The sequence below is a fragment of the Cetorhinus maximus genome, chromosome 8 (genome assembly GCF_964194155.1).
Source record: "Cetorhinus maximus chromosome 8, sCetMax3.hap1.1, whole genome shotgun sequence".
Classification (NCBI taxonomy): Eukaryota; Metazoa; Chordata; class Chondrichthyes; order Lamniformes; family Cetorhinidae; genus Cetorhinus; species Cetorhinus maximus.
Genome location: NC_135886.1, coordinates 143,472,016 through 143,492,570, shown reverse-complemented (window position 1 = coordinate 143,492,570; position 20,555 = coordinate 143,472,016). Strand labels below are relative to the sequence as shown.

The 20,555-nt window shown below is 43.8% G+C and overlaps 1 protein-coding gene across 4 annotated transcripts in view; it reads right to left on the bottom strand.

The window, feature by feature from the left end:
• fgf13a (fibroblast growth factor 13a) overlaps positions 1–20,555 on the bottom strand; it is a 629,879-nt gene that overhangs the window by 208,868 nt on the left and 400,456 nt on the right. For all 4 annotated transcript variants that reach the window (XM_078547711.1, XM_078547709.1, XM_078547713.1 and 1 more), the window contains one exon: positions 19,906–20,016. In XM_078547711.1, the coding sequence (XP_078403837.1) occupies positions 19,906–20,016 (111 nt within the window). The remainder of the gene's footprint in view (positions 1–19,905; positions 20,017–20,555) is intronic.

Genomic DNA, 20,555 nt, shown 5'->3' with positions numbered 1-20,555 from the left:
CACTGTGTTCAGTAACCTGTTGGTCCTCCGAATTCCCTTGGGGAGTCTGCCATGTTAATGACTGAGAGCTGCTGTCACTGTGGCTGAATTAGCAAGTGCAGTTCTTTGCCTTGACGGGTTTACCTGAAATGTTTGCAGTCATTATATTGTGAATACAACTAGGAAGCATCACAGACATCTTAATCAGAAATGGAACTTTCAACCAGCACATCTTAAATACAAACTGCGCAGTTAAGTTGTCACTTTAACACACACTCATGTGTTTTTTTCTGATTAAGGTCAATTGCAGAAATGAAAGCGATTTCAAACCATATCATTTCACACTTCAGAGAAAGTGTGTACGTTTGTAACAAACGATACATTACGGCTTGTAATTATCTATGTTCATTGATGAAAGTAGTTGTGAATGTAATGGAGTGGGTCTGATGTCTGAGAAGCAGGCTTTTTGCATCAAGACAAAAACCCAAGATAAAGGAAACCATTAAAAAACTAATCAAGGTTGTTCCCCACTAACACAAACAATTGAAATCTACATATTATCAGCTAAAAAGAAAACAGTTCAGAGGAACTTGGAAAATATTCTTAATGTTTTCCAATCAAGAAAGAGCACTTACTGAGATAGATGAATCGCGTGTCAGAGTGTGGTTAAGACTTTGATATTTTTAGGTCTCTCCATTTGAGAATTGATGGTAACTTTGAAGTTACCACATGCTGATTAAGAATTATGCTAGTGAAAAAAAAATCAAGGACATGGAACAGTGACTGTGTTGATGGCTTTTGCCAAGGTTTGCAATGTCACTGTATCTAATCTCTCATGCTACTGTAATAACTTTTGTAACAAACAGTGATATTATTGCATAAACATCAACATAGGAGCACTGCACCACTGAGCATTCATTTAACTTCTACTAAATTCTGTTAACTGCTTTCTTTCTCCAGTTTCCTCACCTTCTCTAAACTCTGTTCATAAGACCTTCCATTTGCTCTGTTAACCCTCACTCCCAATAAACCTCTTTGCCCAACTTTTCTTGGCTCCTTGCCAGGTGACATTGTCATTGGTTCTCTCTATCAGAGATTGTCCCCATCCAAGGCAAAACTGCGATCATCATAACCCTCCAAAAATCCTCTCCCTTGACCTCTCTCCTGTCCAACTGTGGCCCATTTCAATCTTCCTTTCCAATCCAAAGTTTTTAATTTTTTTTCATGGGATATGAGCACCTTTGGCAAGGGTATCTGCTGTTCATCCCTAGTTGCCATAGAGAAGGTAGTTGTTGCCACCCATCTCTGTGCATCTCTGCCATAAATTGCCCATTTTAATCTCTCCAGCCTGGTTTCCAACCCTCCTACAGAACCAGCAAAATGGCCCTCACCAAAGTCACAAATGAGAATCTGAGCGGAACCATGATGTAACAATGCTCCTCATCCTCCTCACTACTCTGTAGCCTTGAACACGATTGGAGGACGATGATGTGGTCAATATCTCTCCTCAATTGTCCATCTTGATGGGACTTCTGCTCTTGCCTATCTGCTCATAGCCAGAGAATCTAGAGCAATGGTTCCTCTTCCTGCTTGGACACTGTAATCGAGCTTTTTCCCCCTCCAGAGTTTTTCCATTCTTAATCTCTTTATCCTTCCTCATTCATATACTGCCCCAGAGATTTGATCCACTGGCTCAGCCTCCACACTCCTGGCAGTAAGGTCCAGCTCTTACCTCTCCTTCAATTCTTGTCTGATACCCATAGATAAGCCTTAACTTGCATTGGCAAAATATGGAGAAAACTAGGACTATATGGGCAAGATTTTAACTCGATCAAAACCTACTTATTCAGAGCAAAAAATCAGACTCCTGATGATCTGTGCTCTGGCCATAGGCACCACTTCCTCACTGAATCTATTAACTACCCTAGCCACTATCTTGGTGTTAACTAGATGAACCAGGGGAAGGCTTCCTCCTCCTTTTTTCTAATGAACTGAGTTAATGACCCATTTTCGTGGCGAAAATCCCGGAAATGGTCGAAGTTTCAAACTCCTATCCCTGAATCCAGCATTTCCCAACTTTGTGGGAGCGGCATTGGAGCAGAAGTGAGGCTCACACATGTGCTTTATGGATGCAACTGGCCATTTAAATGACCTGCAGACTGCACAGATGAAGTGGGATTTTGGAAGAACAGGAGTGTGTAACCTACAGTGTGCAGGTTTGAACAGGCAAGAGGTGGTCTGAACTTAGTGCATTCTTGTAGATGGCCAGAGTACCCCTTCGAGATTGTTAAAAGTGAACATGATTACACACAAACTCAATGGAACTGTCCAGCTGTCAAGGAAATGTTAAGGAGCTGTCAAAGCTATCCAGAAGTGTCAAAGCTGTCAAGGGAGTGTTCAAGGATACTAGGTGATTTGGCATGGAGTGGGTAAGGGCAAAGGGTTATGGGAGCATGGGTTGGCACTGGATTGGCAAGGGGCAATAGGAGTGGGTATAGAGTATCTAAGGTGGCATGGGTTGTGGGGCTATGAGTGGCAAGTAGGGGGCAAAAGTTTGCTTGGATTGGACATAGGGAGTGTGTGTGGGGTGAGGTCTGGAGGGATTTATTATTTTTTTTAAAACATATGAATTAGCAGTAGGCCACTCGGCCCCTTGAACCTGCTCCACCATTCAATAAGATCACGGCTGATCAGAATGTAACCTCAACCCCACAATCCTGCCTACCCCTGATAACCTTTCACCCCCTTGTTAAATCAAGAATCTGGCTCTGCCTTAAAAATATTCAAAAACTCTGGAACTCTTTTCTCAAGGCAGTGGAAGAAAGACATAAGCCTCAGAAAAAATGTCTTATCTCTGTCTTAAATAAGCGACCCTTTATTTTTAAATAGTGACCGCTAGTTGTAGATTCCCCCACAACAGGAAACATCTTCTCCCCATCCACCCTGTCAAGTCCCCTCAGGATCTTAAAAGGTTTCAATCAAGGCACCTCTTACTCTTCTAAATTCCAGTGGATACAAACCTAACTTGCCCAACCTTTCATAATAAGACAACCTGCCCATGCCTGGTATTAGTCTAGTAAACCTTCTCTGAACTGCTAACGCATTTACATCTTTCTTCAAAAGGAGACCAGAACTGTACACGATACTTCAGAAGTGGTCTCACCAGTATACCTGAAGCATAACCTCCCTACTTTGTAATCAATTCCCCTCACAATATATGTGAGATAACATTCTATTAGATTTTCTAATTACCTGCTGTACCTGCATACTAACCTTTTGTGATTCATGCACTAGGACACCCAGATGCCTTTGAATCTTAAGAGCTCTGCAACTCTCACCATTTAGATAATAAGCTTCCTTTTTTTTATTCTTCCTGCCAAAATGAACTTAAAATTTGCTCACATTTTACTCCATTTGCCAGATCTTTGCCCACTCACTTAACCTAGAATATCTATGTCACTTTGTAGCCTCCTTATGTTGTCATCACAACTTAACTTTCCTGCCTATCTTTGTGTCTTAAGCAAGTTTAGCCACCATTCCTTCAGTCCCTTCATCCAGGTCATTTATATAAATTGTAAAAAGTTGAGGCCCCAACACTGATCCCTGTGGCACACCACTCGTTACATCCTGCCAACCAGAAAGACCCATTTATGCCAACTCTGCTTCCTGTTAGCTAGCCAATCTTCTATCCATATCAATATGTTGCTCCCTACATCATGAGCTTTTATTTTCTGCAATAACCTTTGATATGGCACTTTATCAAAATCCTTCTGAAAATATTTTATTTAAACAGTGCCTGGGCAGAGAGATAGGGGCTTTGTGCCCAGACCATCTCTGCACAGTGCAGCCTGGAATTCCAGAGCTTAGGACCTCAGCCCCTTAAAGCATGGCTACCAATACTGGAACAATTAAAATCGGGGATGCACAGGAGCTCAGAATTGGAGGAAGGCAGATATCTCAGGAGGGTCCTGGGGCTGGAGGAGATTATAGCTATAGCAATGAAGCCTTGGTGGGATTTGAAAACAAAGGACTGCAAATATAAAATTGAAGTGTTGTCAGATGGTAAAGCAGAGAAGGTCAAGGAAGCAAGCACAGGGGTGATAGGTGAATGATGTTTGGAGCATGTAAACATACAGGCATCAGGATTTTGAATGAACACAAGTTTAGAGGATGGAAGACAAGAGGCCAATCAGGAGAGCGATGCAATACCAAGTTACTCTAAAAAGGTAACAAAGACATGGATGAGGGCTTCAGCAGCAGATGCAATGATTCTGCAAACATGACAATGGGCAGCTCTGGAGATGGGGCAGATAGGGTCTTTGGAAAGTCAAATCATGGCCAGATAGACATCAAGGTTGTAAACAATTTTGCTTACTTTAAGATAACTATCAGGAGATAGAAATGATGGACAGGGATCAGATTGTGGCCAAAGACAATGGTTTCAGTCTTCCTAATATTTAGTTGCAAACAATTTCTGCTCATTTAGTATTAGATATTGGGCAAGCAGCACAACAATTGAAAGGCCTGTTGAGGAATGCAAGGAGTTGGTAATGAGGGACAGCAGAGTGGCCTGGACAGGATAGATAGGGAGAGATTGTTTCTATTGGTGAAAGGATTAGGGAGAAACTGTTTCTAAGGTAATTGGTAAAAGAAGCATAAAAGTGATCTGAGAAAAAAAGTCAGTGGTTAGGGTCTGGAATGCACTGCCTGAGGGAATGTGGTGGTGGAGGCAGGTTCAATCAAGGAATTAGATGATTACTTCAAAAATAAGCCATGTGCAAGGTTATGGGGAGAAGGCAGGAGAATAGCACGAGGTGAAATGGTCATTCAGAAAGCAGGAAGAGAAGCCATTACAGGTGATTCTCTGGCTACAGTGGAAAAAAAATAGAAGCAAGCTAGGTTCCATCCATTTGGCCGACAGTGGAGAGGCATTGTAGAAGGATGATGTGGTCATGTGTTAAAAGCTGCAGACAAATTGGATAACTTACGTTTGTTACAGTCACTATAGCCACAAAGGACATTAGTGACTTTAATTAGGGCCACTTCAGTACTGAGCCCTGATATCTGATTGGAGGGATTCAAACATGGAATTGTGGAAAAACTGAGCAGAAATTTAGGGGGTGACAACACATTTAAGGAATCTGGAGTGGAAGAAAGGAGAGGTTGGAAAGAGAGGGCGGTTTGCAGGTACAGAGGGATTAAGGGTACATTTTTTGTGGGGTGATGACAATAGATTTAAGGGGGCAGAGTTCCACCACCAGGAAGTTCCCCTCCAAGCCACTCACCCCCCGACTTTTAAATATATCGCCGTTCCTTCACTGTCGCTGGGTCAAAAGCCTGGAACTCCGTCCCTAACAGCACTGTGGGTGCACCTACACCACATGGATTGCAGGGGTTCAACACCATTTTCAAGGGCAACTCAGGATGGGCAATAAAAATGCTTGTCTAGCCAGTGACACCCACAACAAGAATAAGGCGGCAACAAATGCTGGCCTTGCCAGTGATGGTCATATCCCATGGAAGGAAAGCAGTACCTGAGAAGGAGAGATCCATTAACAATATTAACTAACATGCAGCCCAGAAAGGGAGGCTAGGTGGTCAACAGCTTGGATGGAATAGGATCGAGTGAGCAATTGGGTTTCATGAACAAGGTCAGAAGAACATTGCAGGAGATATAATGGAATCTGGAGGATGTTGTGAATACACAACTTGGGTAGTGGGGAATTTTGGGGGCAAAGAACAAAACATTCCATGGTAATATTTGAGCAGGGCATGGGGGAAACATTTATACTTCAACCAACAATTCTACAAAACAGAATACATGGTCATTCACCCTATTGCTGTTTCTGGGGTTTTGCCATATTTCACTAAATTAAAACACAAGTCTCAGAAAAGATCTTTTCTGAAAGTGGGTTATGATGAGTACACACGAACAGACCATTAAGCCCAACTAATCTGTGCCAGTGTGTATGCTCCACACAAACCTCCTCCTATCATAAAAACAAAAAACTACTGCGGATGCTGGAAATCCAAAACAAAAACAGAATTACCTGGAAAAACTCAGCAGGTCTGGCAGCATCGGTGGAGAAGAAAAGAGTCGACATTTCGAGTCCTCACGACCCTTCAACAGAACTGAGTATAATTAGGAGAGGGGTGAAATATAAGCTGGTTTAAGGTGGGGGGGGGAGGGGGGAGAGAGAGAGAGAGAGAGAGAGAGAGAGAGTTGAGGGGGGTGTGGGGGGGTGGTTGTAGGGACAAGCAAGCAACTTATCACTGCTATCACTGCTTGCTTGTCCCTACAACCACCCCCTCCCCCCTTCAACTTCTCTCTCCCCCCTCCCACCCCCCCCACCTTAAACCAGCTTATATTTCACCCCTCTCCTAACTATACTCAGTTCTGTTGAAGGGTCGTGAGGACTCGAAACGTCGACTCTTTTCTTCTCCACCGATGCTGCCAGACCTCCTCCTATCACTCATCTCACTCTAATTCCTTTCCAACAGTACAATATTTTCCATTATTGCAAGTAATGCAGATTACTCATCTGTAAACACTACATCAATCCAGCTAAGAATATACCAGTATCACCTCAAAATTTATCTCCCTAAAATCTTCAACAAAATTATCAATTGTATAGCTTGCTTTAGTATCACATCACATCACAAACCTAAGACATTTCAGTGCCAATATATTGGAATCTACGCAATAAATGAATCTTGAAAAAGTCAATTGTGTCACTGCAAAGACCAATCGTATCTTATGTCTCAGTAATTTACATCAGTTGACTCAGAACTTCACTCTCCAAATTGATCAATTAGATTGTGGTTTTCAAGCACTTTTGGCAAGAACATTTTTATATTAAATTCTCAACCTCCCCTGTCAGAACAAAGAATCAAGCAGTACGTGTGTTGTTGTTGTCGCAGCTGCACTAACCCAAGTAGGAAGTATTTCATCACACTCCTGAATTGAGACACGTACGTAGTAGAGGGGCTTTGAGGAATTCAGCAGAAGGTCACTTACATCAAAACACCCAGTCTGACCTGCTTTAGTAGCCACAGTATTTAGCTGGCTGGTCCAGTTGAATCCCTGAATAAATGACGAGCAACAGCCCCAGGATGTTAATGGTGGGGAAACTCAAGAGGAGGATGCCTTCTTTAGCTTGGCATTATCATTCGATTGTGCCTCTGGAGGTACTATATGAATGTAAGCAGAGGTTGAGGGAGGTCAAGGGAGAAGATTATTATTTTTTTTTTTTTAAACTCTTTTCATGGGATGTGGGTGCGGCTGACTAGGCCAGCACTTATTACCCATCCCCAATTGCCCTCGAGAAGGTGGTGAGCTGCCTTCTTGAGTTGCTGCAGTCCCCTGCTTTCACCAACAGTGATGAAACCAAATTCCAGCCCCACTCACCTGTGACTCAGAGGTTGTGGTTTAAGCCTCAATCCAGGCTATGACACTTGGAGGTCACTCAGTGCAATTGTTGGATGTGGATGATGGCTTATCTCCTCAACTGGCTTGGTGTGAAATATTGAGAGATAAATCAATCCTGTGAAGCTGCAAGATGTTTTACTACATTAAAAAGGGTGCTATTAAAAAATGTAAATTCTTGTGCATAAATTAGCTCGTGCCCATCTCACAACTATAATTACAAATTCCTTGGAGACTCCCCAGACGGGTGAGGAGATACTGTACATCACATTCAACATCATTACCTTGCTGCAGCATTCAATTCTCCACATACTAAATCCATCATGTTTTTTTCTGGCCTCTTCTACTTGCAAACAGATACATAATTGCAGTCTAGATCTTCCCCAATCATCATCATCATCATCATCAAGTGGAATCATTGCCATTTGATCCATCGTGCCCATGCAGACTTTTTGAAAGCGCTCCCTAATTAGTCCCATTCCTTCTGGCTCTTTCCCCAGATGCTTGCAATATTTTTTCCCTTTCATGTATTTTCAAAAGGGAATTGGATTAAGGTTATTGGCCGGGATTTTCCCTGAAATGCGCACAGTGCGTTAGCGGGCGGGAAAAACTGGTTCAATGGTGATTTGCAGCAAATCTTCCTCATCGCAACTGTTTAGACAGTCACTCATCCACAGGGAACACGGCATTACATTGGCAGGCGACATCAGATTCACCCATCCTGCTGTGACCTTTGCACTCCCTAACTCTGGGAGCCATATTTAAACAGCACCCCTGCACAGAGTTTGCACTCTGCAGCAGCTCCAGTGAAGACATGGCTGCCAAAGGCAGAAAGCAAACTGTGCTCAAATTCATTGACATCTCACTGGAGCACCTGTTGGGCAGAGTCAAGGCCCAATGCCCTCTACCCCGACTCTGGCCACAGGCTTCCACTAAAGGTGGTCAATCCAGTTTAGGAGGTTGTCACAGCCGTGCTCAGTGCAAACACCCTGCAGAAGAGGTTAACCACCTAGTGCAGGAACAGAATAAAACGATCTCATCCATTTTGCCAGGGTAAGTCAACCATCTCATCACTCAACTCTCACTCAAGCCCATCACACATTCACAAGGATCTTACTCACTGCCACCTCAAGAGACAACACCACTCACTCATCTCCATCTGACCTCATCTCCTCTGGAGTTTGCATCCTAATCCTGTCCAGGGCTCCACTTGCCACATATCCTTAACATCTCCCTGGGCACGCACCTTACTCACATTCTCTGCATGTGTCTTCATGCAGGACAAGCTGGCTCATAATAAGAGAGAGAGAGAGAGGTCCCAGACTGGGGGTGGAGTTCCCGAGATCAAGGTTCTCAAGACTTAGAGAACAGAGCTGGCCACATTGACGGTGAGATCGGTCACGCACACAAATGAGGATCCCGCACTGCAACATCCATCAAACAATACTGAGTGATTTCTCCTGTTTCAGAACCACCTGCCATGCATTAATTGTCTCTTTCTTTTGTAGGCACCTCTGGAAAGACCAGGCCCTCAGCTCCACCCCCAATAACACCTCGGATGAGGAACCTGAGGACAGCACTTTGAAGACCTGTCACAGCACTCACCCACACCCTCCACTAGCTCAGAGGCACACTTTGGTGGGACCTAGTTTTTGATCGGGTGAGCACAGCGCACCATCTGCTGCCCAGCAGGTGGAGACAGAGACATCAGGTTGCTGGCACTCGGAGGGCTGCTGGAAGCCATGATTCAGCAAAGTTTGATGACGAGCCTCCTGACTCGGTCCTGAGCAAGTCACTGGAGCCGCAAAGACAAGCGCAGGAACATCAGGAAGGGATATCCACTGCACTCCTCAGATTGCTATGCATGAAGGAGTGTGTCTACCTTCAGCTGGAGGCAATTGAGTTGGCTTGTGGCATGCCAACATAGAGGTCAACACTGGTAGGTTGGCAGGAGATCTTGGTCTAGGGCATCGATCCTGAACTGCTGCAGGAGCCGCACTCCATCGCTTAGCCAGTGTCAATGTGAGGAGGCTGTTGGGCATCTTGATCTCACTCCAGCTGCCCCTTCCCCTCAAGGAGTCAGCCAGGAGCCCTCAGCCAACCATAGGTGATGAGCTGTTGCTGGTCCTCCCTGAGTGCATGGCCCAGGAGCATTTCCAGGAGTGTCCAGCCGATCCAAGTCCCCTCTTCCTGTGACCTCACCAGCTCCACAGGCCAAGGAGGGTGCCGCTGCCACACAGCGGGACCTCCGAAAGCAGGCTGGGACCTTCTAGCTCTCAACCTTCTAGAGGACGCCTGCCAAGATCATCACAGACAACAGGGTGCAGTAGTCAGCAAGCTGCCTCCACCTCCCCTGGGGATGTCAGGGGAGCACCAAGCAGCAAGATCGAAAGTGATGATGTAGTTGCACAATATTGACATGGGTGTTAACGTGTATATAAATGTTCATAAATGTAAATAGACATAATCATTTCATTTCTCGTCAATGTCTCCTTACAATGAGCTGTGTTACTGTCAATCACATGTGATACCTTGGTCCCTGCACCTACTCATGGTAACTGTCTCTATCCTGGGCCTGTGGAGTGTGCTACCATCTCACCAGTGAGTGTCCCGTTTCAGCATAATACTCCATAACATGAAGGTACAGGCATTACTGATAAGTGCACTTTGAAACAAACCTTGTTCCCATTCCACAAAGGGTCCTGTCATGTGCATTCTTGGCCCTGAATGATTGGGGCAAAGTGTGCCCCAATCTTGTCTGCATTCTTGACAAGTGAAGGTGTGGTGTTTAAAAGGAGGAGGAGAGCTGTGCTCATGCATGGAGAAGGCTCACTTAGCATCCAACTCCATGGGCCTGCTGTCTCTTGGCAGGGTTATGATGATATGAGCCTATACTCAAAAGCTTATGTGAGCTGCCCTCAGCCAAATAGGTTTCCAGTGTCAACCTGCTGAGCTCAGCAAAACAGGGACAACCTTGCCACCTCAAGGTGATGAAGCAGCAGTACTTGTGTGTGCAGGTGCTGAAGCGTTTCTCACCCTGTAGTTGTAAGCATTGCGGGGACAAGGGTCTGGTCACAAAGTTGGTAGACAGCGATGTGCATCCCATCGCCTTGACACTCCGTGGTTACTGATGCTACTTCCAAATGGTGATTTCTGGAGGTCAAAACAGCCTTTAGGCATGCTCTGGAATCACACATTGCTGCTTCAGAGAAGGTGGGGAAAGTATGTGATGAAGCAGAACATCCACATTAGCAATGACACATGCCTTTGAGGGCTTCATGTTCTTTGATCATGGTGAGCTGCGCTAGGGCCAGGGTTTGCCATGAGGGCACACTAGAGGAGGCATCTCAATGTCAGGCAGCCAAGTATCTGACCTCATCATGCTCAGGTGCTCCGCCTCCATAATCCGGGTCTGGAGGGTGTCACTGTCATTTCGGGGAGTGATCCACAGCTAGCAGAGTCATCTCTGCATGCAGTCACAGCAGCAGTATTTCATCAGCTGCCTTGTCCCAATTGTTATGTTTCCGTGTCACCATCAATATAACACATCGTGTGTGGCTGCATTGGTTCTGATGGATCTCCATGAGGAGCCTTGCCAGGTTGAAGGCACACTGGCACCAGCCCACTGAGGATCGTGCAAGTGCCCCTGAATCTTGTAGGTGCTGATGCAACTGGGATGTTGGATGAACATCACAGCACTCTGCACTGCGGGGTGCACATGAACATTCATCACAAACCAGCAACCCCCACTCCCCACGCACTGACTGCCGACAGCTTCAGCCAGGCGACTGGATGTTCTGCTTCCAGCCCAGGCACTGGGGTCATCATTACCTGCTCTCCAAGACTGTGCTGTTTGGGCTAAACATGGAGGGTTAATTGTTCAGTGACTACATGAGATTAATTTTGGGGGTCTGGAGACTTCTCCTCGGAGTGGTGAATGGCCACATTTCTATAAGGTAGATCTCAAACTTGTCCAGTGGCCCAATAGTTCTGTAGCTCCATAATCTTCTGGTGAATTTGAAGGCTGCAAGAGGTTAAGACTAGGGGGAAACAATCATTGCCAGTTGGAGGGATCAAGCTGTGCCTCAGTTCCAAATGAGGACAATCAATTCAGTTGGGTGGCCCTTTAGTGCACCCACCCCCACCCGGAGTCATGTGTCCCAGTGTAACCTTCCCCGCTCACCATCCTCAATGGAGCCCTTGGCCTGAAGCCCCTTCCCTTCCCTCAGTCCTGTCAGTTTCTGGATGTTGATTTTTTTCAGAAATTCAGTGATGGAAATGCCATTGAATATCAAGGGGCAATGGTTAGATTCTTTCCTGTTGGAGATGGTCATTTGTGCCACACAAGTGCCAGGCAATGTTCCTTGCCACTTGTCAGCCTAAGCCTGAATATTGTCCTTGTTCAAATGCAGCAAGACCTGGACTGCTTCAGTGTAAGAACATCCCTTATGATGGAAGGAAGGTCACTGATGAAGGAGCTAAAGATGGTTCGGCTGAGGACACTACCCTGAAGAACTCCCTGCGGTGATGTCCTGGAGCTGAGATGATTGACCTCAAACCACCACAGCCATCTTCCTTTGCACTAGGTATGACTCCAACCAGTGGAGAGTTAGCCACCAATTCCCATTAACTCCAGTTTTGTTAGGGCTCCTTGATGCCACACTCAGTCAAAAGTAGCCTTGATGTCAAGGGCAGTCACTCTCACCTCACCTCGGGAGTTCAGCTGTTTTGTCCATATTTGAACCAAGGCTGTAATGAGGTCAGGAGCTGAGTGGCCCTGGAGGAACCCAAACTGAGCGTCAGTGAGCAGCTTAATTGTTAAGCAAGGAGGAAAACTTGGTGACAGGGCTGCAGGTCGCTGAGCAGTGCAACTTAATGACCTCCTGCATATTAGTCATGCTTCAGTGGGTAGCTCTCCCACTGTTGAGTCAGAGTGTTGTAGGTTCAAGTCCACTCCAAAGGTTCAGATATAAAATCTAGACTCTCACCCCAATGCATTACTGAGGGAATGCTGCACGGTCAGAGGTTCTGACTTTTGGATGATAAGTTAAACGAAGGTCCTACCTTTCTCTTGGGTGGATATAAAATTTAAGATTTGCATTAGGTAATGCCTTTTACAGTTACCCCAAGCGTTTTACAACCAATGAAGTGAAGTCACTGTTGTGATATAATATGTACAAAGTCTGAATCCCAACATCAATTTTACAATTAATTTTCTTGTTCTGAAGAGTTCTCCAGGCATCCTGGTCAATATGTAGCCTTCAATCAATATTGTCAAAACAGATTCTCTGGTCAGTATCACTGCTATTTGTGGGAGCTTGCTGTGTACATATTTGCTGCCACATTTTCTATATTACAACAGTGGCTACACATCAAAATAACTTTCCAGCCAATAAACTGCTTTCTTGAGGTGCCCTGGGTCAGTGAAAGGTACTATATAAATGCAAATGTGTTATTTTTCGAACTTACTGGTTCAGAAGAGCTGAACAGTCATGTCTTTCCAGTTACTGTGGAAGAGAATAGATTACAGGAGGCTGCTCAATTAAAGAAAAAGGTACACCTTATATCAGCTGTAGCTAAATTGTGTGAAAATATGGAGTAATAGGAGTCTACCTTGTGTAAATAAATGGCCTTGCTAAGGCTACGGCTAAATTTGAACAAACAGCAGAATGATAATGGCAGCATCGGTGGAGAAGAAAAGAGTCGACGTTTCGAGTCCTCACGACCCTTCAACAGAAGGTTGAGTTCTGTTGAAGGGTCGTGAGCACTCGAAACGTCGACTCTTTTCTTCTCCACCGATGCTGCCAGACCTGCTGAGTTTTTCCAGGTAATTCTGTTTTTGTTTTGGATTTCCAGCATCCGCAGTAGTTTTTTGTTTTTAGCAGAATGATAATATTGCACATTACAGCACAGGTCGTCATCTGGCCCACTGCGTCTAGGCTGGCTCTCCAAATGAGCAATACACCGAGCACCATTCCCTTGCCTTCTCCCTGTAACCCTACACATTATTCCTTTTCAGATATTTGGGCTAGAATAAAGCAAAACACATCACTGAGCCAGGTCACAAGCCTCACTATCATGAACACAAATGAAGCTGAGCAGGTTCACAACTACCAAAAGGGCAGTGTAGGAAGACAAAGACAATGTGTCATTTGTTTCAGATTAATGAATTGGCTGTGCTCCGTATGGAAGGAGGGTGCAGTTAGAGTGGAAGGAGCTGTACTAACATTGCCAGTGTTAGAGCAGCTGAATTTTGCGATTAAAATATGGGAAAAATCAAGGAACTGAGTTCTGTGACTTGGGAGCATATATCACCATGACAATAATTTCTACCGTTACCCAGGCTCATTCCACAGCAGGAATTTTAAAATTGGGTGTTAGCTACATTAATTACAGCCTTAAAAGCCAGACCATAAGCAGGGAAATGACAAATTTAAAACAGGAGTTCCTCCAATTGCATGGAATGCTTAACTCATCCACATTAAAAGTCTAATCTCCACTCTTTCAGGGAAGATGCTAACCCCATTTACTTTAATGCATTTTAAAATCTTCATTAAAATAGGAAGATGAGTTTGATATGAACACATTAACATTTAATAAGGTAACAGGCTAGACTCGCCATTCCTTCATGGGCAATGATGAAAAATCTAATCCTCCATCACTCACAGTATTCTAGCTTGACAGGCCTTCGAGTGGAGACAATTCAGATCCACTGCCTGTTCGGTGACAGAATATGATGCAATTTCCGATTTTTGGGAACAAGCATATGGTTTTAGCTACTAGTCTATTATTTATCTACTGCTTTTTGAATAAAGCACGTTTGTGTAAATAGAATCGCTGCTGCATCTCGGTGACCGAGAATACTTTATAGGCACACCTTGATATCCTCACATGACCATGGAACTCCTGATGGGAGACAGTATGTGTGGTGATAAAGGGTGACGATGAGGTCCAGACGGCTAATAACCTATTCTCCAATTTTAATTGTGCTAGGTTATTCAGAGTCTTGGAAAGAAGATGAGAAATGCATTTGCAAATAAAAAGTGACAAACAATTTTTTATAGATAATGGAATTGCAGCATTGACATCATTGTAACCATACAACATTAAACCAGTATCACCACACACTAACAATATCATTTGTTAGAATGTTGTAAAGGCAATTAGGATGTTGGACCGAATCTTGTAGAAGTAACTGGGGTCTCTATTGCTGCCTGGGCAGCCAATGAAAGCCCCAAACTGCCTCTTTTCCCAGAAGGCCCACCACATCTTGTGCCACTTAGGCAATTAACAGGCCAGCAGTAGGCCACCCCCCAGAATCAAGCTCCGCAGCAATGGGCCACCCACCCCAGGATCAAGCTCCCCAGGGGTGGAAGCCCCACCCACCAGGGAGGCAGTGGCTGCTGCTAATACTACACCCACCTAAAGGCCTTGGATCAAAGAGGGACCCACACACAGGTGAGTGATGGCGTAAAGGGGGTCACAGGGGGAGGGGAAAAAAGGGATTGGGAGCAAGGGCAGGGTGATGGATCTCAGCGGGCCCTCCCTTCCCAATGCCAGGCCCCTTGATCAGACAGAGCCCTTTGAATGAGGGACTACCCCTAGGAGCCCACTAGCTAATACACCGGGATTTGTCCGTCATGCATCTTGCATGGCGAGCCCCTCCACCCACCACTGGGTTAATGTCAGCAGTGGCAGGATGAGGCTCTTTGGCGGGCGGTGAGGCAAGGCCACTAAAGGGCCTTCCCCACCCCAAACATGTTGGGGTGAAGGGAAAGCAGGGAGATGCCTGACCACCACCCGCCCACCTGAATAAATGCCACCTGGTTCTGCACATCTATCATGAAAGAAAACCTATACATTGACGATTATAACCTTAAATTAAACCCAAGTCTACCTAACTAATTGTTACTGTAAAGAATTACAACAGAAATGTTGGTATAAACATTTTGAGAATGTAGTGCACCAATTCAAGGTGAGACAAGCAAATCACCATCACATTTTGTTTGGCTGTATGATGATGATGGACTTCAAGGTTCATTCTTTCAAGCTACATTAGGCCAAGAATTTTAAATCTCCACTGGTTTCTATATTCCTATACGCAAAACTTCTATTAGATTACATTTTCTAAATGTAGGCACACTATATTGATGGATGATCTTCACGCATATGTAACTATCTTCATTCTGCTATTTTACTGGAGTCTGTCATCGTGCAAAGGCATTAACCATTCGGATTCTCCCAATTATTTTGAAAATTCCAAGGTTTTGTACATTCATTGGAAAATGTTAACAATGCAATGTTAAAAATCACAATATTACCAACTTCGATTTGTTCTCCTTAAAGCTTCCATTAAGCTGGTTTGCTTTATCAAAGGTGTTAAAACTTGAACAAAACCTTCAATAAATTAAGTAAGGAGCAACTGTTCTCAGTGGCAGGAGGGCATGGATTTCAGATAAATGACTAAAAAGCCAGAGGAGAGATTAGGTAAAAAAGGTTTTGCAAGTTATAAATGAAATATTTTTGTGAAAGTTTGTTGGACAAGACAATTTCAGTTGACTTTCCTTCTTCGGAACCTACTGACAAAATGCAATCGAGCTGAAATATTAACCCGATATGTTTCCCTCTGCACAGACGCAGCTTTACTTGCTGAGCTGAGCTTCTGAGCACGTCTGCTCCATCACCGAGACCCATGTAACATCGTCTGCTTCCACATCTTGCCTCAGCACCTGTGCTGCTGAAACCCTCATCTCTGCCTTTGCAATAGTCAAATCTGCAGGTAACAACGTTCTCCTGACTGGATTATAACCTTGTATTCTCTATAAACTTTTGGAGTTTACCCAACACACTTGTTGCCCTTTATCCTGACTTGTACCAAGCCCCTGTTCAGCCATCACCCTAGAGCTCACTGACCTACATTGGCTCCAGAGTCCTTCTAACACTGTCTTTATTTCAGTAATTCAACCTCTGAAGGTTGTTTTTTGTCTTCTTTTCTATCCTCAGTTTGTTTCCACTTTGAAGCAGAAGTAGAGATATCGGGGCTACGGGGAGGGTGAGAGGTATCAGGATCAGATCCGTTTGCTCTAATGGAGAGTTGACAAGAGTACGATGGGCTGAATGGCCTCCTGTGCTTTAGACTGCAAATGGCTGTTTTCATTTACCTTGATTTGTAAGCTAAAAACATCAAAACCCAATATCCGGAGACAGCGAAAGCAACATTACCAAGGCCTGTACAGACTTGAATTTTAAGGCCATAATCTTTACCCCTTTATCTGAATTTCACTGAATGTACAAATAATATTTGAATGCAGTGTATACATTGTTACTTTCTTCTTGCAATTAAGAACTAATTGACCCAACAATTCCCTGTGTGATCTGAACATTTCCCAATTTTATTTACACAGGTTACAGTTTGAATTTTAAAGTCGTTTTATGTCAGAGCGGCTCAGCCCTGCTTTGCAGCCCCTCCGAGAAATCCTGCAACACTCAACGGAAATGGATTCTACACACAGGAGTACACGTTTCCTTTAATGTGACATCTTAAAGTTGTGTATGCAGGATAACATTCTCTTTTTAATTTATCCCAATTCAACACTAGCCCTGGGCACCACCTTGAATTGATACGAAATAGATTGTTACCAACTAGGGGGTTGGTGCAAAAATGCAATTTTTCCCCTCAATTTGGTCTCCCATGTTAGCAAGAAAGCGTTGCCAAAAATATCTAATCTGTGTTTTACCCACATTCTGCACTTGCACAATCTTTTACACATCTGGGAGGTGGGTGTGTACAGATTCTGATGTGATCTTCAGGGTTTATGATGTTTAATGTGCCACATCCAGATGTGGGGATGGAGATAATGGGGAGGTGTCCTTGGACTATAACACTGCAGGGCTGGGAAATGGAATTACAGCGGGGCTGGGGATTTTGGGAGTGGAATACAAGGAATCAGAGGCTGGAGCTCAAAAAGATTGGGGGGCAGGTCTACAGGGAAAGCAGAGGTCAGTGGTGGGGGTGAGGATTTGCAGGTGGATGAGTGCAAAATGTGTAACAGAAATTTAACAGGGGGTGCAGAGTAGAATTTGTAAATTAAAACCACTGGAAACGGGAGAAGTAGGGACTGAAACTTAATGATGACACAGGGAAATCTGTATCAACAAAGATCTATGACAATCTCCCTCCTCCATGTTGATTTGACTATTCACTTTTCATCCAATTAGAAGGTTGAATTTGAGTTATATGATTTAAAAATGAAACTCTGAACATTTACACAAATCAGGATGCTTAAAAGTGGCAATTTGGGTACAAATCAATTCGAGACCAAATGCAACAATTTATTTTTTGATTGCTAGAATTCCTATAGGACTGAATATCACCAAGTATCCAATGTTATATATAAACATTGGGGAAAAAAACATGGCTTTAATGCAAATGAGTTAGTTTCTCTACTATAAATTAAGTCTTATCTATTTAGCCAAGTTATAATAGAATCATACAGCACAGAAGGAGAACATTCTGTCCATTGTGCCTGTGCCAACTCTTTGAGAGAGCTGTCCAATTAGTCTCACTTCCCTACCCTTTCCCCGTATCCCTGTAATGTTTTCCTTTTAATTATTTATCCAATTCCCTTTTGAAAGTTACTTCTGAATCAGCTTCGACCATCCTTTCAGGCAGTGCATTCTGGATCACAATAACCTCACTGCATTAAAAAAAAGATTCACCTCATCGCCCCTCTTGTTCTTTGGCCAATTACCTTCAATCTGTTCTGAGTTCTGTTGAAGGGTCGTGAGGACTCGAAACATCAACTCTTTTCTTCTCCGCCGATGCTGCCAGACCTGCTGAGTTTTTCCAGGTAATTTTGTTTTTGTTTACCTTCAATCTGTGCCCTTTGGTTATGGATTCCCCTGGCCATTGGAAAAGGTTTATCCAAGTTCTCTTTTGGAACTGTTCAATTTTTTCACATTTCTATTAAATCTCCCCTTTCCCCTGAACCTCCTCTATTAAGTACAACTCAGATTGTTAGTCTCTCTGCATAACTGAAACCTTAACCTCCTACACCCTCTCCAAGACCTTGACATCCTTGCAAGGATGAAGGTGGATAAAGGGGAACTGATGGATGTACTGTACTTTGAGGTGGCACGTTATCAAATGCCTTCCTTAAACCCAAGGTTATTGCAGAAAATAAAAGCTCATGGTGTAGGGGGTAACATATTGGTATAGATAGAAGATTGGCTAGCTAACAGGAAGCAGAGAGTTGGCATAAATGGGTCTTTTTCTGGTTGGCAGGATGTGATGAGTGGTGTTCCACAGGGATCAGTGCTGGGGCCTCAACATTTTACAATTTATATAAATGACTTGGATGGAGGGACCAAAGGAACAATTGCTAAATTTGCTGGTGACAAAGATAGATAGGAAAGTAAATTGTGAAGAGGACATAAGGAGGCTACAAAGTGACATAGGTTATGTGAGTGAGCAAAGATCTGGCAAATGGAGTACAATGTGGCAAATATGAAATTGTTCATTTTGGCAGGAAGAATAAAAAGGAAGCTTATTATCCAAATGGTGAGAAATTACAGAGCTCTGATACAGAATGATCTGAGTGTCCTAGTGCATGAATCAGAAAAGGTTAGTCTGCAGGTACAGCAGGTAATTAGGAAAGCTGCTAGAATGTCTGATCATTTGTTGTGAGGGGAACTGATTACAAAAGAAAGCAGGTAATGCTTCAGTTGTACAGGGCATTGGTGAGACATTTGGAGTACTGTGTACAGTACTGGTCTCCTTATTTAAGGAAAGATGTAAATGCATTGGAAACAGTTCAGAGAGGGTTTACTAAACCAATGCCAGGAATGGGCAGGTTGTACAGGTTGTATAGGTTAGGCTTGTATCCACTGGAAGTTTAGGAGTGTAAGAGGCAACTTGATTGAACTCTTTAATGATCCTGAGGGGTCTTGACAGGGTGGATGTGCAGAGGATGTTTCCTCTTGTGGGAGAATCTAGAACGAGGAGGTCACTGTTTAAAAAGGGGTCCCCCATTTAATAGAGATGAGGAGAAAATTTCTGAGGATCTTTGGAACTCTCTTCCTCAAGGGGCAGCAGAAACAGATCTTTTGAATATTTTTAAGGCAGAGCTAGATAGATTCTTGATCAACAAGAGGGTGAAAGGTTATGGGGGGTGGGGGGGGGGGGGGGAAGGCGGGTAGGCAGGGATGTGGGGTTGAGGTTACAACCAGATCAGCCATGATCTTATTGAATGGCGGAGCAGGCTCGACGGGCTGAGTGACCTCCTCCTGCTTCTAATTCGTATGTTCATACGTTCGTATTCAGAATTGGACTCAATACTCCAGCTGGGGCCTTAGCAGTGATTTATAAAAGAGTAGAATAAACGTTGAATTATGTCACATTATTTTGATGCTACATTGCATGGGAAATACTTCAAATGGTCTCTGAAGTGAAATTTGACAATTGCAAACCCTCTGTACCAAATAATATTTATGTTACTTACTGTAACTACTACCCTCCTCCTTTGTCCCATCGATAACGCCATCTGGCTGTAGCTGCAGGTGGTATCCTTGCCTGCTGTATAACTTTGTTACGATGCCTTTAAGCTGAGGCTCTGAAATAAAAAATGAAAATCTCTATTAGGTGGGTGCAGACTCTGGGTACAACATTACCTATCACCACAAGGATTCAGGGTTTCATTTTCCTTTGATTTGAAGTCCAAAGTCCCTGAAATGTTAACAAAGCAGCATCAGGGTCTCATCAGCATTGGTCTACACACTCATTGCTGTGAAACTCACACGCTCTCTACCTTGAATTGTATAATCCTATGCAAGACTACAAAAAGTCAACATTTTTCAATATTCTGGCAAATTTGAAATTGGAGGAAAACATTGACTGTGTTAACATAACTCTGGGGGAAACTTCTGGAATTGTGACTTCTAGAATGGTCTTTAAACACTGCATGCAAATATCAAAAAAAAGGTCCACTTTATTGAACAGGAGGCCTCAGAGGGTACTCAATTTGTGAATATACTTCAGGTACGATGGATGGGATGTCATTAGGATGCATTGTATTCCCAACGGTCCCAACCTTCCAGATACACAGCAGCAGCCGCCTCTTCAGGAATATACCTGCAGCCCGTGGGTGAGTGT